Raw genomic sequence first — 23,106 nt, forward strand, 5'->3', positions numbered from 1 at the left:
CACGCTTCATTAAACACAATGTCCTTATAAAGGCTATTGGTCTGTTTTAAATACTGCAAGGCCTGTCTAATGCGGAGAGTGTCAACAAACTGATATTCATAGTGACCTTTATAGGTTAACTTACGCTTTAACTTCACTGCCAACAAAGACCCCTCCATATTGGAACGGGGCAACAGGTTACTGGTCTGTACAATGTTGGCTGGAACACAAGTCACTGGACCATGTACTCCATTTTGACCCCCTTTAGGCAAAGCTATCATCTTCATAAATGGAATATGGAGAGCAACCAAATGTTGCTCTAAAGTATTCAAACAGGCCAGCTCAGGAGGGACAGCCTGAACTGTTAGATTGTTCTGAGAACACTCTGGTGGCATCTCACCTCTGTTAATCTTATAGTGACAAGTGTAACAAATCCACAATTTACCCCGAGCAGTGTCTAACACCTGACATGGCACAACACAAAACTCATTACACTTATGCAAGTAGTCCTCGCTTATGCAGTTTATTGCTATTGAGGCTACTGTCTGTGTTTTGTTATAATCATCTCTTTTACAGTTCAGAACCTGGTGCCTGAAAAGCAAGCGGAAACACACTCCGCAGACATTTTCTGGTCCTACGGAAACTTCCTCTAAAAACTGCTGCATAACAAAGTCAAACTGTCCTGTCTTCTCTTTCTTAACCTGCCTTTTCAATCTAACATCAGCTATAACACGCTTTTTGTGATCAGGATTTTGATGATACTTCCTGATGCTTGCAGACTTTATTTTGTTTCTTAGAATTTTATTCAGTTGATATGTAGTTCTACTCTTTTGCATTACAGTACTCTTGTGTACAAGATTAGACTTGTACTTCAAAACACTAAATGATTTCACTTTTAATCTATGCTCAATATTTTCTTTGTACTTAGAAATGCTGGATGCCTTTAATTTTAATTTATGCTCTATGTTTTCTTTGTACTTAGAAATGCTGGATGCCTTTAATTTTAATTTATGCCCGATGTCTTTGTATTTATTTATTACCATCAACTTCTTTTTTTCTCTGTAATTGACTTTTTCTGTATATTTCTTCACAAGAAGAGCCTTCGACCTCATCTTATGGAAAGCATTCTGTTTGTATTTACTCACACCCATATGCTTCTTGGGTTCCCTATACAAGATGTTTTGTTGATATTTTCTTTTATGCTGCATGCTTTTTTTCTTCTTGGAATAAATCAATGACCTAGACCTAAGTGGATTAAAGGTGCTTTCATCAGAAACATCACTTTCATCTTTACTATGACATCTCAGGTTATAGCCACCAGAAACCGGTGTGTTAACTTTACAGTAGCGATAACAGTTCTGTGTATCAGGCTGCTGCACACAGATAACTGTCTCATAATGATTAGTATTAACATTATGTAAATACACAGCTTCATTTGACAACTTACTATTTTGACAGCTATATTCAAGCCAGCGACCATTATAGTAGGTGAAAACACTAACACCTAAATAATCAGCTGTGGCTTGAATCTCTAACTCAGTGGCCCAACTGCCAACATAATGCATCCTTGAAATCTTGATGTATTCTGATATTGAGGGATACTCACTTCTCAAAAGACTCTGATATGACAAATGATTGCTTTCTAGATGCTTCACTGCTGCAAGTCTAATCTTCCTATGGTGCTTCTGTGTACCACTAATGGCCTGGCAAACAGCTCTAAAGAAACAGTTTCCATCACCCACAATCTTCTCTGTCCTACAAGGAATCCCCAAGGGACCAACAGCAGAAGATGTGGCATCTACTCTTTCTGACTCTACATTAACCTGCTTACACAGAGCAAAAGCAACATCTTTAGAAAGGGGACGGAATTCTAAGTTTTTACATGATACATCCCCAACAAACACAACATCTGAATTGACATCATTATCAAAACTCTTTGCTTTCTTGGAAGTGCCATTTGTCTGTGTGCATTTACGCTTTACACGTAGGTTAGTGGCTGCACGGACCACTGGTGTGACAAGAGGGGTAACCTGTCCCTCTCCACATGCAACAGCTGTCTGTGTGCATTTACGTTTCTCGCGTTTGTTAGTGGCTGCACGGACCACTGGTGTCACAGTAACCTGTTCCTCTACACACTCAACAGCTGCACCAGCACTCACCACTGGTGTGACAGGAGCAGGAGCAGTAACCTGTCGCTCTATAAACTCAACAGCTGCACCAGCACTCACCGCTGGAATGACAGGCGCAGGACCAGGAGTGGTTACCTGTTCCTCTACACACTCAGCAGCACTCAAGGACACAGTTGAGGGTTTCACTTGAACACCACAGATCTCAAACTCCTTGGGAAATGTCTGACTACCTGCAAATTTGCTAAAGTGCTCAAACAGATGCTGTACACAACTAAAATAGACTACAACACTCTGTCCTTCACCATCAACCATCCCATACTCATCGCGAGCGTGGGAGTCAACCACAGCATACTCACCATCTTTACTACAAATGACAGCACATGTAGCCCCACCCATTGTAACCAAGCAGGGCTTGTCTTGTGTACACCTCTGACAGAGACCGTCAAACAGAGAGATGTGCTCAGGTGAAATACGCACACTTGGAGGGGAGGCCCCAAATCCATATACAGGTTTCACATCATACTCAAAATCAACAAAACCATACTGCTTAGGCAACTCTGTAACAGCAGGGAATCCAGATGGATGTGCGATCTGATTGCCTTCCCACATGGATGTGTACAGTTTATCACCTGCGAGCACTACCTCGTCCAGTGTGTCAGACTGCCACTCAAAGACGCTGTCTTTGGAGTGTCTCAATAAAGCAACCAAACCAATGGCCATACACTGACGACCGTGATATGCAAACTTACTCTGGTCGCCTTGATGGAAACTTCCTCTAACAGAAGCGCGACCTTGGGACTGACTTGTAACAATGGGATCAATCGCTGGTTCATCAACACACTGCTCCACAGAAATGCTCTGTCCCTCATCAACACACTCCTCCACAATGCCGCTCTCTCCCTCAGACTGAGTTGCCACAACTGGTTCAATAACCACAGAAACATTTCTGCTCTCTCCCTCATCACCACACTGCTCCACCAAGATGCGACTGACAGCAAAAAACGCTGAAGACAAAGACTCGCTCAGAGCAGTGATGTCATCCACCAGATCACCCAAGGTCGTGTTAAATATGACCCTGGCTCGGCCTGGATCAGACAGCAACCCCGCAGCGTTGCGTACCCCACAATCCACCACAACAAAGGAGCCCATGTGCTGGATGATCAACACCGCTGCTCTGTGGAGCCTCAACACACACATCCCATCCCTGGACAAATGCTCGCTCAACTCCTCCTTCAACTCAGTCCCATCCCCAAAGCTCCTATAATCTGTCTCCCCCAAATCCACCCTCCACTTCTGACCAAACAAATGAAACTCATTCCTTCCCCACCCAAACCAAGTTGCCAATCGTTTCCCCTCGACACGAACGACATCAATATCTGCTTCACGCCACGTACAAACCGGAGCGATGCTATGTCTAACTGCCGCGACAACACTGCATGACACGTAAGCATGAACATCAAGACCAGCCGATGCAGTAAGCAAAGATTTCCCTGCCACTGAAGACACTCCCCCCATCGACAAACACCTGCAAGTGGGAATACTCTGACCTTGAGTTGCTCCTGGTGTGCCCCCAGTATTTGACGGCCGGTCCACCGTCACATCCAGGGCAGCAGGTTGGACAGACACAGGGCTGGGAGGGACATCAACAGGATGTGTAGCCACAATGGGAGGAGGAGTGGTCCCCGGCACATCACAGGTCGACACAGGGTCGGGTGTCGCCTCCACCTGCAAAAGAAGAAACATGAAAACATTAATACCTGTGGAAGAGAGTCATGCTGGCTATAATAAAGATGGTGTTAAATTTGCCACAACAACAAACACAATTACAAAGACCATTCAATAACTCTACTTGCCTTCTGGTCCACGGCCTGGGCTTCAGGACGGACAGTCAACGTGGGAGTTGAGGTCACGACCTAGAAAGAATAAGAAAGGAAAGTCATCCCATTAAATCTACATATTCAAGTAAATCTGATCCAGATTTTGCAGTTATACATCATTCACAATGACTTTCTGTCCATCACAATAATACATGAACACATCTCCTTCAGGATTTAAACACAACATACCTTCTTCCTAGCACGTCTGGGCTTCTTGGGGACAGGTCGAGTACGAGGTCCCACAGGCGGCGGCTAAAGTGACAGAAACAAAGTGTCAAAACAGTGGACAAAAAGAATATCTGAACTATTAGAAGTTTCTTGTTCTATAAATACCTGCTCGCCCGTGGAAACAGCGTCCTCGGCCGAAGGACCAGCGTCGTCCGTGTCAGGCAACATCCCAGGCGGCAGCCAGAAAGGGTTCAGGGGAAGAAGACGCTGTATGAAAGACATAAAGATTTTTTGTCACACTTATCGTTTTGTTACGGAATAGAATGTCACTGTCAAGATCACAGTTAAATAAAATGACAACATACCACTCGAGGAACCCTCCTCTCCCGAGAGCAACGGCGCTACAACGACAAAACAGAAAAGACATTAGGATACAGAAAAACCTTCATTTCTCAGTTCATGACCATATGTAGACAAAGTTCGTCTTCTTACCTTCCTGCCTGGCACGGTCGTCCAGGCGTCCTCGTCCCTGGGAGGGGTGGGTGGAGGTGGGGCTGGGACCTCCTCCGGCGCGACCTCCCGACCGGTCCACGTGGGAATGGGCCTGGGCCTGGGGGACACCGGAAAGACGACGGGTGGCGGAGGTGGCGGAGGCGCGGGCCGCTCCAGGTGCTGCTTGGTGGCAGCCACCAGCGACTCCACGAGGATAGGCATCCCCGCGTCGTCACTGAGGTGCGTCTATGAAGAGGAACAAATAAAGATTACAATACAGTAATGTTGAACAAGATGACATTTACTGTCAATCATACTGTGTTGTCTAAATAAGCATTTCTGAGATTCAAAGTACAATTTTCACTTACACCATCGACAGCCCAGAGCTGCCGTTGCCTCGGTGGGAAGCGTTCCGCGTGGCAGTAGAACCGCAAACCTAAAGACAACAAAAACAAGGAAAACCCACGGATTACTGAAAAACTCAACGCACAGTCCACGGTCAACTTTCATAACACAAACAATAAAGGAGCATTGCCTCAATTATAGCTGAAATAGATACTTCTGATAAATGATAAGTGCCTAAACCCATGCATTGATATTTTCAAACATACGGTGCTGTCCTGCGATGCGCTGGAAGTTCTGTCTGTGGGACTCCTGGACAAACCCATCCACAGACAGACGAGGGACATGGTCCACGACGAAAACCTACACAAAATGTCATAACGGTCAGTTACAAATCGATAGTCACAGTACATATAATTTCATGTTCAACAAATACATCAATGACCTACCTCTGCAGTCCGCCAGGCTTCCATGACAGCGCGCAGGTACCGGTCAAACGCTGCAGCTGCTCGGTCCGGGGTCTGGTTCAGGTTGTTGCTGGGGGCAAGAACACAAACAGCATCAGGGATGTGAGGACAAGTGTGGACAACATGATTTACCTCCATCCTGAGCAGGTCCGCGCACGCCCCCGGCACAGACAGGAAACCGAAGGTGTAGCCGTCCGCTTCCATTGGCACGAATCCATCCACGATGGGGCGTAGATGGGATGCCCCGACAAAAACAACAAGCTGGGAGAAAAGGAAAAAAACACGTCTTAAAGGATGTACACTCACAAAGACACTTATTATCAGCATTCATCATGATTTCTGAATAGTACATACCTTCTTATCGGGGACTTTTGCAGGAATGGCCACCTTCAGCTGCTTCCCGGTGCGCGGAGAAAGGGGCCACTGCAGAGACTTCCGGCGCCAGCCAGTGCCGGGGACTGTTGATGAAAAAACGTACAACATTTCAGCTCATGCATACAGAAACATATACAGAGAATGGTTTAGGGAAATATATGGAAGAATACTTACTGGCACTGAAGGCGGGGAGGGCTGGCAGGAAAGTCGCATCCTGCCGCCGAGACTGCTGCCGGAACCTAGCAGCCTCGGCACGACGGTAGGCCTTGCCACGGGGCATCTAAAAGTATAAAGACCCAGTTATTACACATGTGTAGATTAAGACATGCATTTAGAAAGGATTTCACATTACCAGCAGCACACGCACAACTCTAATCTAATTAAAGGATTGTAAAATAATGATTAAAATAATCACAATTAAAACATGCAGCATGTATAAAAATAGCCTATAAACTCACACAACACCCACAACAACAGCCTAAGGCTGAGAATAAATATTAATCTCAATAAAAACCCATCCTGCCTCTTTTAAAAGAAAAGTACTATAAAGGGCAATTACACCACTTGGAATAAACAGACTAAAAAAAAAATAGGGTAAGTGCTCCTATTAAGCCCATGTACCATATAAGCGCACTTGTGACTTCTGAGTCAAATAAAAAAAAAACTACATCACCATTTTTGCTGGTTCATGGTTCTTCCAATGAAGCAGCTTGTTACATAAATTATTCTTTTTATTCTAAGCAAATCAGATTTGTCAATCTTGAGTTATCGAAGCATATGTGTGACATGTGCCTGCTGCTCCCAAAGAAGTTGCAAAAAAACTTCAGTGATTTTGATGCCCTGAAAAAACAATATTTATTCCATATTTCTACTCCGACTTTAGCTAAGTACTCATTTGTTACCAAAATTTAAGAGATTAGTGCTTTAAATAAAACATGTGTTAGAATTTTACTAGAATTAGAAATAGTTTTTTTTTTAATTCAAAATATGCATTTTAGCATGCTAGCAACCAGCCCACATGCTGCATCTATGCAGCCACTGCATAGCATTGTTCATTGCCATGACATAAAGCATGATAAACATGGATAGTTTACATTTTTGTATGCAGAATATCCTATTATATTGTTAAATTGATAATACATATGAATATTTATCTTTATTTATTTTTTAATTAACATTTTTACCAGGTGGGCTTAAAGGGGACAGTAGCAAAAAAATCAGATGTAAATGAGTATAGCTAATTACTTAAATACATGATCAATTAATACTTTTCATGTTATGTTAGTGCAGCTTATATAGATTCATGTCATGTAGTTGTTTTTAAATGTCATGTGTGTAGAATAAAAATATTCTGATTTTTAACCAATAATTCACTGATGTTCCCTTTAAGCCCACCTGCTCCCATTAAGCCCACTGGCTGTGTTTCAATGGAGAGTTTCTTCCTTTTGACTTTTGAACCGTTTTCCTGCCTAAGCTTGACCTCACCTAATCAATCAGCTTCATAATTCAGATAATTAAATACCCAAATTTAAATATTAGTGATATTGCATGGGCCAATTCATTCATTTTATTAATTGTTTCTATTTAAGCTGTGGTTTTATGTTTAAAAAGTTATTTGTTTAGTTGTAAATACTGAAATTGATTCATTTATTATCCTTAAAATAGTATTGAACCAGGAAACTGTCTTTCTCTCAGTCATTGGGTCTTCAGAAATCTAGATAAAAACACTTTCAACCAGCTGGCTGGACCAGAAAATTTGGACAAATGTAAATGCCAATTGTATAATGTAGGATAGAGATACAGACAAAATGACAACAGATATTGAAAGCATAAGTACTGAAGAGTAATTTCCATTCTAATTTTTATTTTGTTCATGAATAGTTTTTTGGCTACATTGCAAAGAAGACATGTTGTAAGTTTAGCTTTTTCTGTGTTGACAACACATCAAATAGGCCGATCATGCCTATTTCAAATGACATTTACAGGGCCAAGGAGAGGAGTGGAGACAAAATGAAAATAGCTATTGAGAGCTAAGAGATTACATATTTTAATAGAATAACTTTGGATTTTTAAGATTTTTAAATATATATATATGTATTTATGTATTTATCAACAGATCATGAAGTGGGCTTATTTGGAACACCCATGGACTTAAAGGGTACACTAAGTACCCATTAAGCCCATACCAGATTTTTGGTATATTTTGACAAATTAAACAATAAAAACATTAAAAATTGGTATAAATGAATGATTGACACTTCAAATTAGACATTAGACTATCATTTGAACTAAAATGTTTTCACTTAAATTGGGGTGGTATATATTAAAAATGGCTGAAAAGCAGATTTGGTGGGCTTAATAGGTACACTCACCCTAATGTGTTAGTTTCACTTTTAATTGAGAAGAAAAGAAAAGAAAGAAAGAAAGAAAGAAAAGAAAAATACTATGATATGCAATTACACCACTTAGAATAAACAGACTTAAAAAACAGCTGTTCATTTAAGTTAATCCAAGCACAATGGAAAGAGGTCAGAGCCGACTTCAGCTGTGACGACACACAGTGCCAGACCTTAGAAAAAACCCCTCCTCCACTCGGCCCGTGGCATCCATTTTAAATGAGCTCAACAAAAGGTCAAAGTTGTGACTTCACTTTGACCTAAACTTTCCACAACAAACAATGTACCCCAATTAAAAGAAAACTATTACCTGTATCTTTTAAAAGAAAAATACTATGATTGGCAATTACACCACTTAGAATAAACAGACTTAAAAAACAGCTGTTCATTTAAGTTAATCCAAGCACAATGGAAAGAGGTCAGAGCCGACTTCAGCTGTGACGACACACAGTGCCAGACCTTAGAAAAAACCCCTCCTCCACTCGGCCTGTGGCATCCATTTTAAATGAGCTCAACAAAAGGTCAAAGTTGTGACTTCACTTTGACCTAAACTTTCCACAACAAACAATGTACCCCAATTAAAAGAAAACTATTACCTGTATATACAACACACTCAAAGTGAGTTCAGGCTTCATACACTCACACTAACACACATGGAAAATTCTAAACTCTATAAGCATAACAACAAACTAAATTCAGAGGCGAAAATGGCCACAAAATGACTGACTTAAAAGAAATCCTGAAATGTTTGCTGGACAATACTGCTGTTAATTACAATAACAACAATAACTAATAAAACAATAACATGAATCACTTTAAATATATTCTATTACTGCAAATGTACGGAATATTCCACAGTTTCACTCTGTTTCAACAACAGCCACAGCTGCAGCACAAGGCCCAGGTCACAACAGATCCAGAGAACCATAGCAAGACTGCACGTAGCCTAAGCCACACAAAAACACATTGGACTGGGCACTAGTAAAACAATAAAGAGGATAAATATTCCGCCGTTTCAATGCATAGCTCTTACCTAACCACATCACCTACTTCTCTGGTCCAGTCACAGAGCAAATACAGTTCTCAGCATTGAGATAAAACACGAGCCTCTCTGCTACTTCAACATGCTAACGGCTAACTACGCTACATGCTAATGCCCAGTTCGAAATGCACGTCTTAATTAAGACGTGCATTTCGAAATAATTCAATATTACCAACAGAACACACACAACTCTAATCATGTTTAGTGCTGGTCAAAGACAAACAGTTTCAACAACACACTACAGACTTGTTCATAAACAATAGCACTGCTATAAGTTGACCCTACTGGTTGAGCAAGCTAACGGCTAACATCAACAACATGTTACTAAGATACTAAATCGAATACAAAACAAATACTTACGGTAATGACTGGTAGGTCACAAAGATGTACACAGAAGTCAACGCTGTGATGAGTGGGTTTGAAGTTGTTCTCAGCAAAAAGCCGTGAAAAGACTGTTTCTCTCGCACTATTAAACTAGCGTGTTACCAGCTCAAAGTACTATCAGAACAGACTGAGACAGTGAGACCGAACCAGTACATAGGACTGGACGTGAACTCACCGTAACCAATCACAGCGTGGTGGGAACACCCAGAAAGTCCGTCGAGCCCCGCCCCCGGTTACTGTTGCTATCTGTTTCAACCTGATCACAAAAAGCCATCATTGTTGCCATGCTGTTCCGTGGCGTAATCGGTAGCGCGCGTACCTGTCACGCAGTCAACCTGGGTTCGAATCCAAGTCAAAACCTTAATATTTCTTATTCATTTTTATCATGATTATACACTGCTCCAAATATAAACGTTAATACGTACGTAAATAAATGTTGTCAACTCTCTTTTTTTTTTTTACAATCTATGTTCTCCACACACTACTATACATTTAATAACGAATTTAAACTGCAGTATTTCATTAATTGAGATCTAAGATGTGTTGTTAAATGTTCCCTTTATTTTATTGAGGAGTGTATATTTAATCACGCAGTGAACCTGGGTTCGAATCCAAGCGTTAACTATAATATTTCTTTACAATAATTTTATCATGATTATACACTGCTCCAAAAATAAAAACAACACTTAGAAAACACATTGTAACACCAAGTATATATGTCATTTTGTTCTCAACTCTCTCTCTTTTTTTTTTTTTTTACAGTCTATGTTCTCAACACACCACTATACATTTAATAACAAATTTAAACTGTAATATTTCATTAATTGAGATGTGAAGATGTAGATGAAGATGAAGATGTGTTGTTTAAATGTTACCTTTATTTTATTGAGGAATCTATATAAAACAGTAGTCCATGTTAATGTGTAATCTGTGGCTTGTCAATAATTTTCATTTTAATTTGCCACCTCTACTGATTTCTTCAGCTATATCTAATTCAAATCGAACAGTAGCCCAAGACATTTGATGTACCGAGATGCTGACAGACAACAACTTAGACTCACAATGCCACACGTGAAAATGTTGTTTAGTTTCTATGTTTCGTAGCTCACATGGTAGAGAAGATGACTTTCACATGGGCAACCCAGGTTCGAGCCCAGGTCTTACCATGAAAATTGTTATCATCATTTTCTTAGATTATATATAAAACAGTAGGAGTCTATGTGGTAGTGAAATCTGTGGCCCCTCAAATATTTCCATTAACATTTGATAGCTCATTCACAATGCTGCAGATCAAGTTTTAACCAGAACAAAGAAATCAGATCACATCACCCCAATTCATAAGACCTTACATTGGCTCCCAGTCAGCTACAGCATAGATTTTAAAGTTCTGCTACTGGTTTACAAATCACTGAATGGTTTACGTCCAGAATACATGAATGACATGTTACTAGAGTATAAACCCAGCAGAGCTCTGAGATCTACTGACTCAGGTCAGATAGTGGAGCATAGAGTTCAGACCAGACATGGTGAAGCAACATTTAACTGTTATACTGCACACAAGTGGAACAAACTACCAGCAGAACTGAGATCAGCCCCAACTGTAAGCACTTTTAAACCCTGGTTAAAAACATTTCTCTTTTCACGTGCTTATAGATGAGAACTTAAAACTTCCCTGGGAAATTATAATGATGTGTGTATATTTCTGCAACCAGAAGGTGTATTTCTATTCAATTGGTGACATGTGCTTTCAGATTACTTCTCACCATGCCAGATACACCAAACCAACCCTACCAGGTGCTTCAGTTACAGCCATTTTCAAACTCTCAGTCCAGATACATGTGATCTAACCCTAACCCACTAGAGGGCCTCGTACACACCCACAATATACTAAACTTCAGCAACTAACAGCACAAAATGTACATTTTGTGAATATTTATCATATATGAATGATAATAAAGTCTGTAATGAAGACGTTTTTAGTGTCTGTCTATAACTTTTGAATAGGCTACTACAGTACTGTTATACTACATTTTTAGGTATTGGTCTCTAGATTGAGCTAAACCATGTATATTTCCTCAACAACAATCAAGACTACTGCTGCAGTTACACCATTTTTGTAACACAACAGAGAAAAGACAATAAAAAATTTCTACACCACATCTGCTTCTGTGTCTATCTGAAAAAAAAAAAGCTATAATCACTGCTACAGTAGGAGGAGACTTCTGCTAGTTCTGTGTATTCTTCTATTCAAACCAACCTTTGTTTACATTACATGTGGTTTACGTAAAATTGTCTTTTCTTTTTAGCTGAGCAGCACAATGGAGAGTCCCTCAAAGTTTAGTTTTTCATCATTATTTCACTACTATGCTTTGTTTAATGTCTCTTTACAATTTGATTGAATATACCTATGTATCCATATGTCTTGGCGTATCTGTAAAACACTATACAAAGGAAGTGCAATGTTGTTACCATATATAACAATGATGACTACAACTACTTCAGAACAATAAACACATTTATTATAAACAAATGAACAAAACTGAACAAAAAATGAACAAAATTAAAACAACAAATTAAAACAAAAAAAACAAATTTAAACTATTTTGGGGCAGGAAGTGGGAGGTGGGTTGGGGTCTGCTGCTTGTGGGGGGGGGGTGAGGGGGTCTGGTGGTGGAGTCGGGGGTGGAAGGGGGTCGGCTGCTGTAGTGGGTGGTGGGAGGGATTCTGTTGATAGAGGGGAGTGTGGGTTGGGTCCTGCTGATGGACAAGGGGGTGGACTGGGGTCTTCAATCAAGCTCTCCATTTTTTCTGTAGACAAATGACATAACAAAGTTACAGTGTGTAATTTCTTTATATATTTCATAACAGAAAATCTCATTGACACTTAGAAACAAGCACTCACCATCCATTATAAAGGCCGTTGAGGCCTGCAGAACCTCCACCTGCTGCCTCAGCTGGAGGTTCTCCTCTTCAAGGACCTTAATTTTGGTGTCCCTTAAGGACACCTTTGCTTTTTCCGCTCTCAAAAGCCTCTCCTTTTTTACAAGCAGTTTCATCGCCCGGTCATGGGCCTCATTCATCTGCCGATGTTTTTCCCTTGGCGGGATGGTCGGGTCATTGGAAGAATACTGCGCACACACACACACACACAAAAAAAAAAGATTAATTAGCACAGATACACACAGATAAGTGATCACTGATGAGACAGAACAAATATTTAAACATTACTGATAATATTCACATTGTATTTCTCAGGAAGACATAATAATGGATGTTTCTAGATCACAATTATGTTATTGTACATAATCTACACTGGATTAGGGCTGACCCCACCCAAAAATCGAAGGTTGGCCTTTTTTTTCTCTGTCAAACAGCAAATTTTGGCCAATTTTGATACTTTCATTATATGAACAGAATAATATAGAATACAATACATTAAAATAGAATACAAATTTTATTTTAATGTATGAATGTATGAAGTTCTATGGAACAACTCTGAGTGCGTTCTGGAAATGTGGGTCATCTGCAGGAAGGAGAGGACTTGATAATTTTGTTTTTTTATAAGATAAGTTTCTACCTGTAGATAAGTTTCTTTTTTTCAGTTTTCTGACTAGTCAAATGGTCTTTGGTCACATTATGCTATTTTTTTTTCACATCACGCTCTTATGCACTTAGAAATCTCACCTGAAAACTGAACTATTTATGACATTTTTAATGTCTGTCTATAAAAGGCTAATACTTTTGTAATACATATTTAGGTATTTGTCTCTACATTGAACTGAACCATGTACATTTCCTCAACTACAATGAAAAAAAAGCGGACTCCCACCCATATCGGTGGAGCACCTCATTGGATTAACATAATTGACATAAAATGTTAATAAACCTTGTTGATAGGCTGTACAAACTAATAATCTGTCAACAAGTGGCTTCACATGTAGGCTACGTGCTTAGACCTTATGCTAATGCTCACTAAAATTTTTTATGTTTAAGCTAACCATGTGCTCACCTGTAGCTAAAGACTCTCCCAAGTTAGCCTACTTCTGCGGTTCAGTCAATTCATTTGTATTTATTTTGTATTGAGCCTACATTAATTAAATGTTTTGTATTTTTCCGTGTTTTTTTTTCATGATAATGTAAGTACATTGTCATGAAAAAAACAGAAAAAGTCAATACTCACGGCAGCAATGACCAGGTCCTTTCGGACCGCCTCGCTCTCCTGGTCCTGTCCCATCACATATTTGGACGGTGAATCCATTGTCTACAATAAATTACAAAATAAACACAATAACTAACACAGTTTAATTATTGGCAACAAATATTTGAAATAGTTCTATCTTCCATGCTAATAACTATGCTATAACAACACCTACCGTGATTAGATGATAGTTGAAGGAGTAAACTGTCGGGCCTGGTAGGTAGACTGACTTTTATAGAGGGATTGTCAGCCTGCGTCACAGACGTTCTACTGCGCATGTCGCCTGCAGAAAGAGAGACGTAACAGCCGGGGATCTATGGGATCATGCTGTTGGTATTGTAACCCAGGTTAAAAACGTGTATTAAAAGTATTTTTATTATGTATTAAAACAGAGACATAATTGAGTTAAAAGCAGTAAATTAGTTCATCATATATCTAAAACCAAGATGTTTGAACTAAAAACAGTGAAATTCATAGTGGATAAATCAATTAATTAAATATAATGTTTTGTTATTGATTAAAATACTGATATCCGAGTAAAAAGAAGAACCGAACTGTAATAAAAAAGTAATGTGGAGTTTTAGTTTGAAAGAGCTGGTCGGAAGACAATCTTTTCATCCAATCGGAGGAGAAGCTCCCTCCCACTGACCCGATCGGAGAAGGTTCACTTCCTCTTGAAGATGCTGGGTCACATTGAGCACGAGCCGACACGAGTCACGAAAAACACACTTCAGGACGGTGAAAAAATAAAAAACACGGATAAAACACGGAGAAAACTGTTGGAGAAGATCCCCCGGACGACCAGGACCTGCGTGAATGCAGTTGGAGGAGCCGCTCGGGAGGAGAAAAGCATCGGTGAGCAACCAATTCGAAATGCTAAATGCTAAATGGCTAATGCTAATAGCGGAACGAGCTAACCGTTAGCATACGAGCTAATGTCGGAGTGCTAGCTCCCTGTGCTAATTAGCTTCAGTGTAGACACTAGATGCTGAAGCATTTATCCGATATTTTAAAGGTTGAATATTTGACGTTTATTTTCTCTTTTGTTTACTGTTTCTATGCACACTGAACTGTATTTTGGGTGTGTTTAGCACTTTATTTCTGAACTTTGAGCACATTTAGCCACAAGTTGAAAACTGTGCACATTATATATTTTATTTTCTTAAAGGCTAATGATATTTGTGTGAATATTACCATGTAAAGAGCACAGAATATTTTGATACTGGGTTTTTGAAAGGTTATTTCAATAATATGATGAATGACAATCTGATTATTTGAATGTTGTATATTTTAGTACGGATAATTGTGATGTCATATTACAACAGTAATTCAGTAAAAATAATTATCCTCTATTGAAGTAGAGTTTAAGTGTTGATTTAACATGATTTATTTTCAATAATTCATTGAGAGTTTAGAAAATGACAATGAATGCTCTGATCCTACTTATCATAGGTCAGGTTTTTTTCGTTGGATACCATTGAGATACGGACCTACCTGGAAGTTGGAGCCAGTTGATGTTGATGGCGAGCCAGACCCCGGAGAATCCTGAGAAACCGACTTCGTGGAATCTGAATCCTTTTGCACCAGTACACACACACACCACCCACACACAAGTGAGGTGGGACTGATATTTCACCTATACAATGATAACTGACTGAACTGAACACTAGAAATTAAAGCAGCTGGAGAACTTTATTTTATTATTTATTTTTCATACTTACCCGGGTAAGAGTTGTTATAAATGTGTTATTAATGTGGTCTTCCCCATCCTGCAATAAAAAGGGAAGCATATTGTTTCTTAAAGAGAATACAGTGTTTGTGTCGTTCCTGTGCATCGGTTGGTCAATCCTGGGCTTTGTAGTCGACCTTAGAGCTTCTGATACTTTTTGGTCTATTGAATCTAAATCCTATTACTACTTTAAAGGGTTACACATGTTACAGTATCACTAATTGTTGTGAAAAAAAAAAAAACTCGAAAATTTTACAGAAAACGTCAACTCGCCCCTTCAAAGGCAACCGAGAGAGAAAATAGTACATTGTCGATTAATTTCGAGCAATGGTGTGTCTTGGTTTGTATGGTGATGAAGATAAATATCCAGCCAATGAGTTGTGAAATGTTTCCTCCGACAGTAACTGAACACTAGGTCACATAGCCTACTAATGGAAAGCAAGCTGAGATTAATATGCTGTTTTGAATTAGGATAAGGTCCCCCCACCCCCTCCCTCGTCTCTGAACAAGCAGGTCTCTTTTTGTTTGCTTTAAAATAAAAATAAACATAAAATGCGCTGCCCCCGCTGTGGTACGGCACATCCACCTTAAAGCAGAGCGCTCCTCTGCTCGTCTGTGCAGCTGCAGTGACGGGGCAGCCGGGCTGGATGTAGCCCAACATCGTCCTTACAAAGTGAAACCGTGTTGCATGATGCACTCAATACAAAGTTTGTTCTGACTTTCTATAACAGGGAGTGAACAGCATTAAGTGTAAACCCTCTTGAGGTCAGCTCGCTAAGTTAACCTGTAACCTTCAGCACCACGGACAGCGCCGCAGATGAGCGTAAAGGTACCCTGCTCACTCAACACAAACAAACCCGGAAGTCATTTTCGAGTGACGAAAAAGACAGACATAAACAGTCACAGACCCGCTAAAACACTGAATAAAATTACAAGCTTACCCTCTTTTTCAAGCTGAAGATGTGACCGACAAAACCGCTTTGGTTGATTGTATCCATCGTGACCAGACAATCCATCGTAGGTAACATTTACCCGCAATGCTGATGCTATGAGCTATTATCCGTCAGACTGGGCACCCGCTTTGCGCATCTCTCGTCGCCTGTCAATCAAAGTCACGGGGGTGAAAACTTTTTGGTCCAATAGCAGAGACTCTAAGGTGTGACCTGATGTGGGCGATTCCACCAAAAGAGTGCCATTTCTGTCCCCAACATATTACATGTATAAAAACATGTAATAATATAATATAAATTGCATTTAATTAATAAACAAAGCACCATACACATGAATCACTGTAGAAATTAAAGATATATAATTTTTAATTACTATAAAAAGGCTTTCAAAGCACTGAAACATAGCCTTTGTTGCATGTCCCCAGAGCCAAACGCTATAGTTTACCACAATGAATTATGAATAAAATCCTTCTAAAATCTCATTGTTTTTGCATATTAGTGTGACTTATTATTATATCTACACTTATATAACATTTTTTAAAATTAAAACCTAATTATATTTTGGTTAAAATTCACATTTTTGGCCCGTCCCCAGGTTTTCACTCAGTGCTGTTACCAGAACACATTCTACACTCTAAAAGTTTTGGACCATTCCACCAGTGACATGTTCTGCTGGAAGTGACATCATTTAGGTCTTTTGAAAGACATGGGAAGACCAACATTAAATTCTGTAATTTATTTTTCCTGAAATTGAATGATATTGTAGCTATGTCAGGGTCCGTCACTCTTAAAACTCATTCCTGTTACCTAAATTATCTCTAGACAGTGTTTGTTGATATCAAAAGTAAAATATTCAGTTAAATCCTAAGAATGTGCTCTGTGTGCTCAGGCTATTAGTATAGATGCTATTTGGCTAGATTTCACACAATTGCTGATTTTATGGTAAAAACTCATTGATGTTACCGTCATTGCTGTTACTTTTTCTTCAAAAATGCAATGATAAAAGCAGCAATAAATTAAATAAAGTAGCCTGAGATTGACCAGTACTCATTTTGAATGAGTAAATGTGTATATTAAAAAATTCTATACTGAAATGGGATGAAAAATGAAGTTTAATTTTTAAGAGTTACAATGAGCAAATGGCACTCTTTTGGGGGAATGACCCATGTATAATGATTGGGCAAAGCTTAAGCCTGCACCCAGCTGGTTCCTGTGGTATCCTCTCCCCCTAGTGTCAACATGTAAGCAATACAAGTATCCACAAAAAGTGTGTTTTTACTGCCCCAAGTGTATTTAAAATAATAATAAAAGACAAAATGAACTATTTCAAATGTCCTTGTTACTTTAAGCCATCACTGATGGTTGTGGGATGTTACTTCTGGAGTTTTAAAGGAAAATAACAATATAATACAGGGGAAAATAGGTCAAATTCCTGTTTAGATGGGTTTTGGACACTAAATATTCATCCCCATAAATTACATTTTCAAATGGCATTTTACTTATGTAAATGGTGTTCCTAAAAGCCATCAAGTATGTGATTGGCCCCAGTAAGTTATCTGTTGGAGAAAAAAAACCACCTTGATATATGATAATACATATACGCCCCCTACTGGACTCTCACGTATTACACCTCAAAAAAGGTAAAATACATACAAACTGCCTATGACTGCAACTGTTACTCAGTGAGGAACAATTAATAATTTTCCTACTATAGGCTACAACAATAACAAACTATACATGATAAAATATTAAAATATAAAAAACAAACTATACATATTAAAATAGCAATAGAATTAATGTGATGTTCAAGTATATAAAACAATAAATTTTCAGTGTTGATTTAGCGCAAAGTAGGAATTTGAAATGTGTGTAACTGTGTGTAGAATTATAAAGTGATTAGTGACTTTAAAATATGACCACAGTTTTTTTTTAGCTGTTTTCATACAGTGTGATGCTGTCCCTTCAACAGCGGAGCTGCAGCAGCCTTTGTGAGAAGCTGATCCACTGTCTGTCCACTGTGTGATGGAGACATTGCTGCTCATTGTCCATGATGAAGAACAGTTTATTCAGTGTCCTCCTCTCCACCACAGTCGCAAAGGAATCCAGCCTGAGACCCAGCACAGAGCCAGCCTTCTTGATGATCCTATCAAGTCTGTTGGTGTCGCTGGCTCTGATGCTGATGCCCCAACACATAATAGCAAAGAAGATGGCGCTGGCAAAAACAGACTTTTGAACAGCCTCTGTGTTAGATTTCCAGTCCAGTCTGTTGTCAATCACCACTCCAAGGTATTTGGTATTCCTCATCTTCCTCCACCACCTCCCCTCAGATCCACAGTGGCTCCTCCTGAAGACTCACTTCCTCATTAGATGATTTAATGGGATGGATAAATAACATTTCATAGAGTGGAAAAGGTGAAGGACTGTTCACCTGTCCAGTGTGGGAGGATGAATTGGAAAGACTCACAGTAGGGCTTCCATTTGAACGTTATTCCCTCTGAGCTGGACCAATGAGGCTCACCTCAATTCAAAAAAACAAATAAAAACAACCATTAACCCTAAGTGCACATTTAAGATTACTGACATGAATCCATCAACACAACAACAGCCGTGATTTCATTTTGATCTCTCTCAGCGATTACACTGAATGTGAATTGGTTTAAATACACAATCTATGTCTCCAAGTCACTGACTTTTCCTAAAAGCATGTGACAAATCATCCTGTAAAATTCTCATTACTTCAGGTCAAAGGCATCGTTGTACAACTGAATCAAATTAACTGTCTACATAACTTGATTCTGTTGCCTATGGATGTGACACAACTCATCTTATGCATTTTGGAGTTTCTCAAATCAAAGACAGAGGTAAAAAAAAAAGAACCCTATGTACATGTCTTACCTCTGAATGGTTACCTGGCAATTGAAAGGCACAGAAAAGCTTCTTTGACTAGACCACACATAGATACTGTAGGCAAAAGATGTTCTTCACTGAGAAACCTGATGTTCTCCACACCAAGTTCCTCTGCTGCAGACGCCACAGCCCCGATGCACCTCAAGCCCCACGGTGGCATGGGCGAGCGAGGGCCCGCCATAGCCGCTTGCGGCTTTAATTAGGGCCCGAGCCAGTGACAACGTCACAGGGAGGACCCTATTGTAATTCGACATGCACATTAGTCAACGTGCCAGCCGACGAGTAACAACAAGTAAGCAAGCAAGTAACCAAGTACTGCATAGACCTGGCGAAAAAAACCCCAGATATTGTAATGTTTATTATTATTATTATTCCCCGCGTTTGAACGCGATTTCGACCCCTTTCCCATGCTCGAAAACTCACCAAATTTTAAACGCAGGGGGGGAAGCCCGAAAATTGCGATTCTGTGGTGGTCTCGCATGTGGGCGTGGCCAAATGGCACCACAGCGCCCCCTAGACCGCGCATAGGGAATGAGGGTCTGCGACACCGATTTGTCCGAAACTTTGTACACACATTCATCAACCCCAGATCAACAAAAAATCGCTTTACAGACATACCCGAAAACCAACAGGAAGTCGGCCATTTTGCTTCAAACTTTGTTCACGCAAAACGAACTCCTCCGAGGGGTTACACCCGATCGGCTCCAAATTGGGTAGAGAACATCGTCAGACCTAGCTGAGCTTATCTTGTGCTCCGCAGGTCTGTAGCTCAAAGGGGTTGGCCTCTGGCGTGCCCCGAAGTTTGGCGACTGTTTCGGTGCTCGCCATGTAAATACGAACGGCTCTCATGCCCACATACTTGATCGTAGACGCTTCAAACTTGGTGCAAAAATCTATGGCGAGACCCTGAACGATCCGACATATTATTTGCCTACGTCGCTCATAGCGCCCCCCGGTGGTAACAGGAAACGTACAAAAATTCGTTAAAAATATGTAATTGACCAAATCGACTTCGTTCCACTTCTAATACATGCAGACCCGGATGGTGAAGCTACATCATGAACGCTTTGACCCTACGAGCAACGGCGTCCGTGTGCCGCCGCGGCGAATGTGTATCTTCCCAATTTAAATTACGTTTGCCAATTACGCGCACATACTTCGTCGTAGCCACTTGAAATTCAAAGGACATGACGTTGGCTCTGCCCTGAACGTTTTGATGTATCGACTTCCTGCCTGGCTCATAGCGCCCCCCGGTGGTAACAGGAAGTACGCAAAAATTCATTAAAAATCCATACTTCACCCGATCAACTTCATTCCACTTCTAATACATGCAGAACCAGTTGCTGAAGCTACATTATGAACGCTGTGAAGATACGACAAACGGCGTCCGTGTCCCGCCGCGGCGACTGACGATTTTTTTTCGTCCAATTACGTTTGCCTTTTTCGTGGCTTTAACGAAGTCGTGTCCTCACGAAATTTCATCCACAGGTCAAGAATGGCGAGCTCTTTCAGCGGATAGAGTCGTTTCCCATGGGCGTGGGAAAATGCCTCTATAGCGCCCCCTTGAAGTTTTTCCGAAATTCTCCATAGACAAATTTCGCTTACTTTGTCGTACACATACGAAACTCGACACACACGTGTATCATACCCAAACATACAAAAAATTGAATTGGAGCCACGCCCTAAACCCAACAGGAAGTCGGCCATTTTGGTTAGCATTTCTTTGACGCAAAACGAACTCCTCCCAGGGAGTTCGCCCGATTGACTTCAAATTGGGTAGAGAACATCTCCAGACCAAGCTGATTACGGCTTGTGCTCCGCAGGTGTGTAGGTCAAAGGGCGTGGCTGCTAGCGCACGGCCAAGTTCCACGAAGCAGCTAAGAAGTTTGCAATGCTATCACGCCCACAGATTTGATCGCAGCTGCTTCAAACTTGGTGCACATGATGAAGGCGTGACCCTGAACGATCCGACATATTACTTTCATACGTCACTCATAGCGCCCCCCGGTGGTAACAGGAAGTGCGCTAAAATTAATTAAAAATACATCGTTGACCCCATCAACTTCATTCCACTTCTAAAACATGCCGAACAAGTTGGTGAAGGTATTTCATGAACGCTATGAAGCTACGGCTAATGGCCCCCTTGTGGCTGCGACAGGAATAGCGCTCCATCGTGAACTCCCTCCTCCTACGAATTTTGCCCGATTGACTTCATATTCGCTACAAGTCATCAGGAGACCAAGCTGGTCAAACACTATTAAAAGCTTTTCTCTACGTCAAACGGCGTGGCTGCTAGGGGGCGACAAAGTTGGCCAACTGCTCATTTAGTCGCCATGCTATTATGTTTGCCTTCCACGCCCACATACTTGATCGTAGTCACTTCAAAATTTCAGTACATGATCAGAGGCCCGCCCTCTACGCCTCCGTTTGATCGTACGCTAGCTCGCTCAAGACGCCCTCTTGTGGACACAGGAAACGTCGTGTTTTGCATCGACATTGTCCGATCAGCTCGAAACTTCACATGTGTGATGAGGTATCGACCCCGAACGCAACGGCCCACATCCCGTTACCGCCCCCTGGTGGACGAACCGTAAACCTGCCGTAACTCCGTCGTACGTTGTCCGATTTGCTCAAAACTTCACGTGTTCGACGAGGGGACCGCCCTCGACGCAGCCGCCCACGTCCGGTTGCGCGCGGGGGTTTCGAAGAGCGGCCCGGGGGTAGCGGGGACGCCGAGTGGCGTGGAACGAGGGCCCGTCATAGCCGCTTGCGGCTTTAATTATTATTATTATTATTATATTCTCCCTAAAATCGCATTTTTGGGGGCTTCAACATGCCCCAAAACGCGTATATTTTGGCATGCACATCAGGACTCGCGAAAAATTTGATATTTTAAAGTCGTTGGAAATGGGCGTGGCCAAATGCCTCTATAGCGCCCCCTACAAAATTTCAAAACATCAGCCCCTCCTTTGCGTTTCACCTACATGCATGAAATTTGATGGGCTTATAGAACATGGCAAGACACACAAAAAAGCCTCTTAATGTCATGGTGAAATCACAACAGGAAGTCGGCCATTTTGATTTGAACTTTTGACCTGTTTGATCTAACTTCTCCTACAGATTTTGTCCGATTGACTTCAAATTGGCTAGAGACCATCGAATTGCCACTCTGATCAAAAGTTGTGCTCCGCAGGTCTCTAGGTCAAAGGGCGTGGCTTCTGGGGCCTTGAGGATTTTGGCGACTTTTCGTTTGCTCGCCATTTCACCTTCGAACAGCTCTAACGCCCACATACTTTATCCGATCAGCTTCAAACTTGCTGGACATGATGACGGCTCCGCCCTGAACGTCCCGATATATTAATTTCCTACGTCACTCATAGCGCCCCCCGGTGGTAACAGGAAGTGGTCAGGTTTTACCTTAACGTGTACTGATGGCACATAGTTGACCCCATCAACTTCATTCCACTTCTAAAACATGCAGACTAAGGTGGTGAAGCTACATCATGAAAGCTGTGAAGCTACGAGTAATGGCGTCCGTGTGGCGACGCGGCAACCATTCCTCGCCATTAAAATACGTTTGGCTTTATGATGGCTTTAATGAACTCGTATCAACATGAAAATTGGTACACAGGTCCAGGGTCACGACCTCAACGTCTCCATATGCTCATATG

The 23,106-nt window shown here is 40.9% G+C and overlaps 1 protein-coding gene across 1 annotated transcript; it reads right to left on the reverse strand.

Annotated features, from left to right (window-relative positions):
• Positions 1–556: 556 nt before the first annotated feature.
• LOC310999172 (uncharacterized protein) lies at positions 557–9,778 on the reverse strand (the record flags this gene model as incomplete). The annotated part of the gene is made up of 13 exons (XM_083989496.1): positions 9,628–9,778; positions 6,004–6,109; positions 5,809–5,912; positions 5,437–5,715; positions 5,257–5,350; positions 5,014–5,081; positions 4,646–4,891; positions 4,519–4,554; positions 4,319–4,420; positions 4,175–4,237; positions 3,962–4,021; positions 3,656–3,833; positions 557–570 (listed from the first exon to the last, which is right to left on the reverse strand). Exons 2-13 carry the CDS (start codon positions 6,107–6,109, stop codon positions 557–559), a joined length of 1,350 nt encoding a protein of 449 aa, XP_083845622.1. The 5' UTR covers positions 9,628–9,778.
• Between the last annotated feature and the right edge of the window lie 13,328 nt (positions 9,779–23,106).

The sequence above is a fragment of the Trachurus trachurus genome (genome assembly GCF_905171665.1).
Source record: "Trachurus trachurus genome assembly, chromosome: 16".
In the NCBI taxonomy this organism is placed as follows: Eukaryota; Metazoa; Chordata; class Actinopteri; order Carangiformes; family Carangidae; genus Trachurus; species Trachurus trachurus.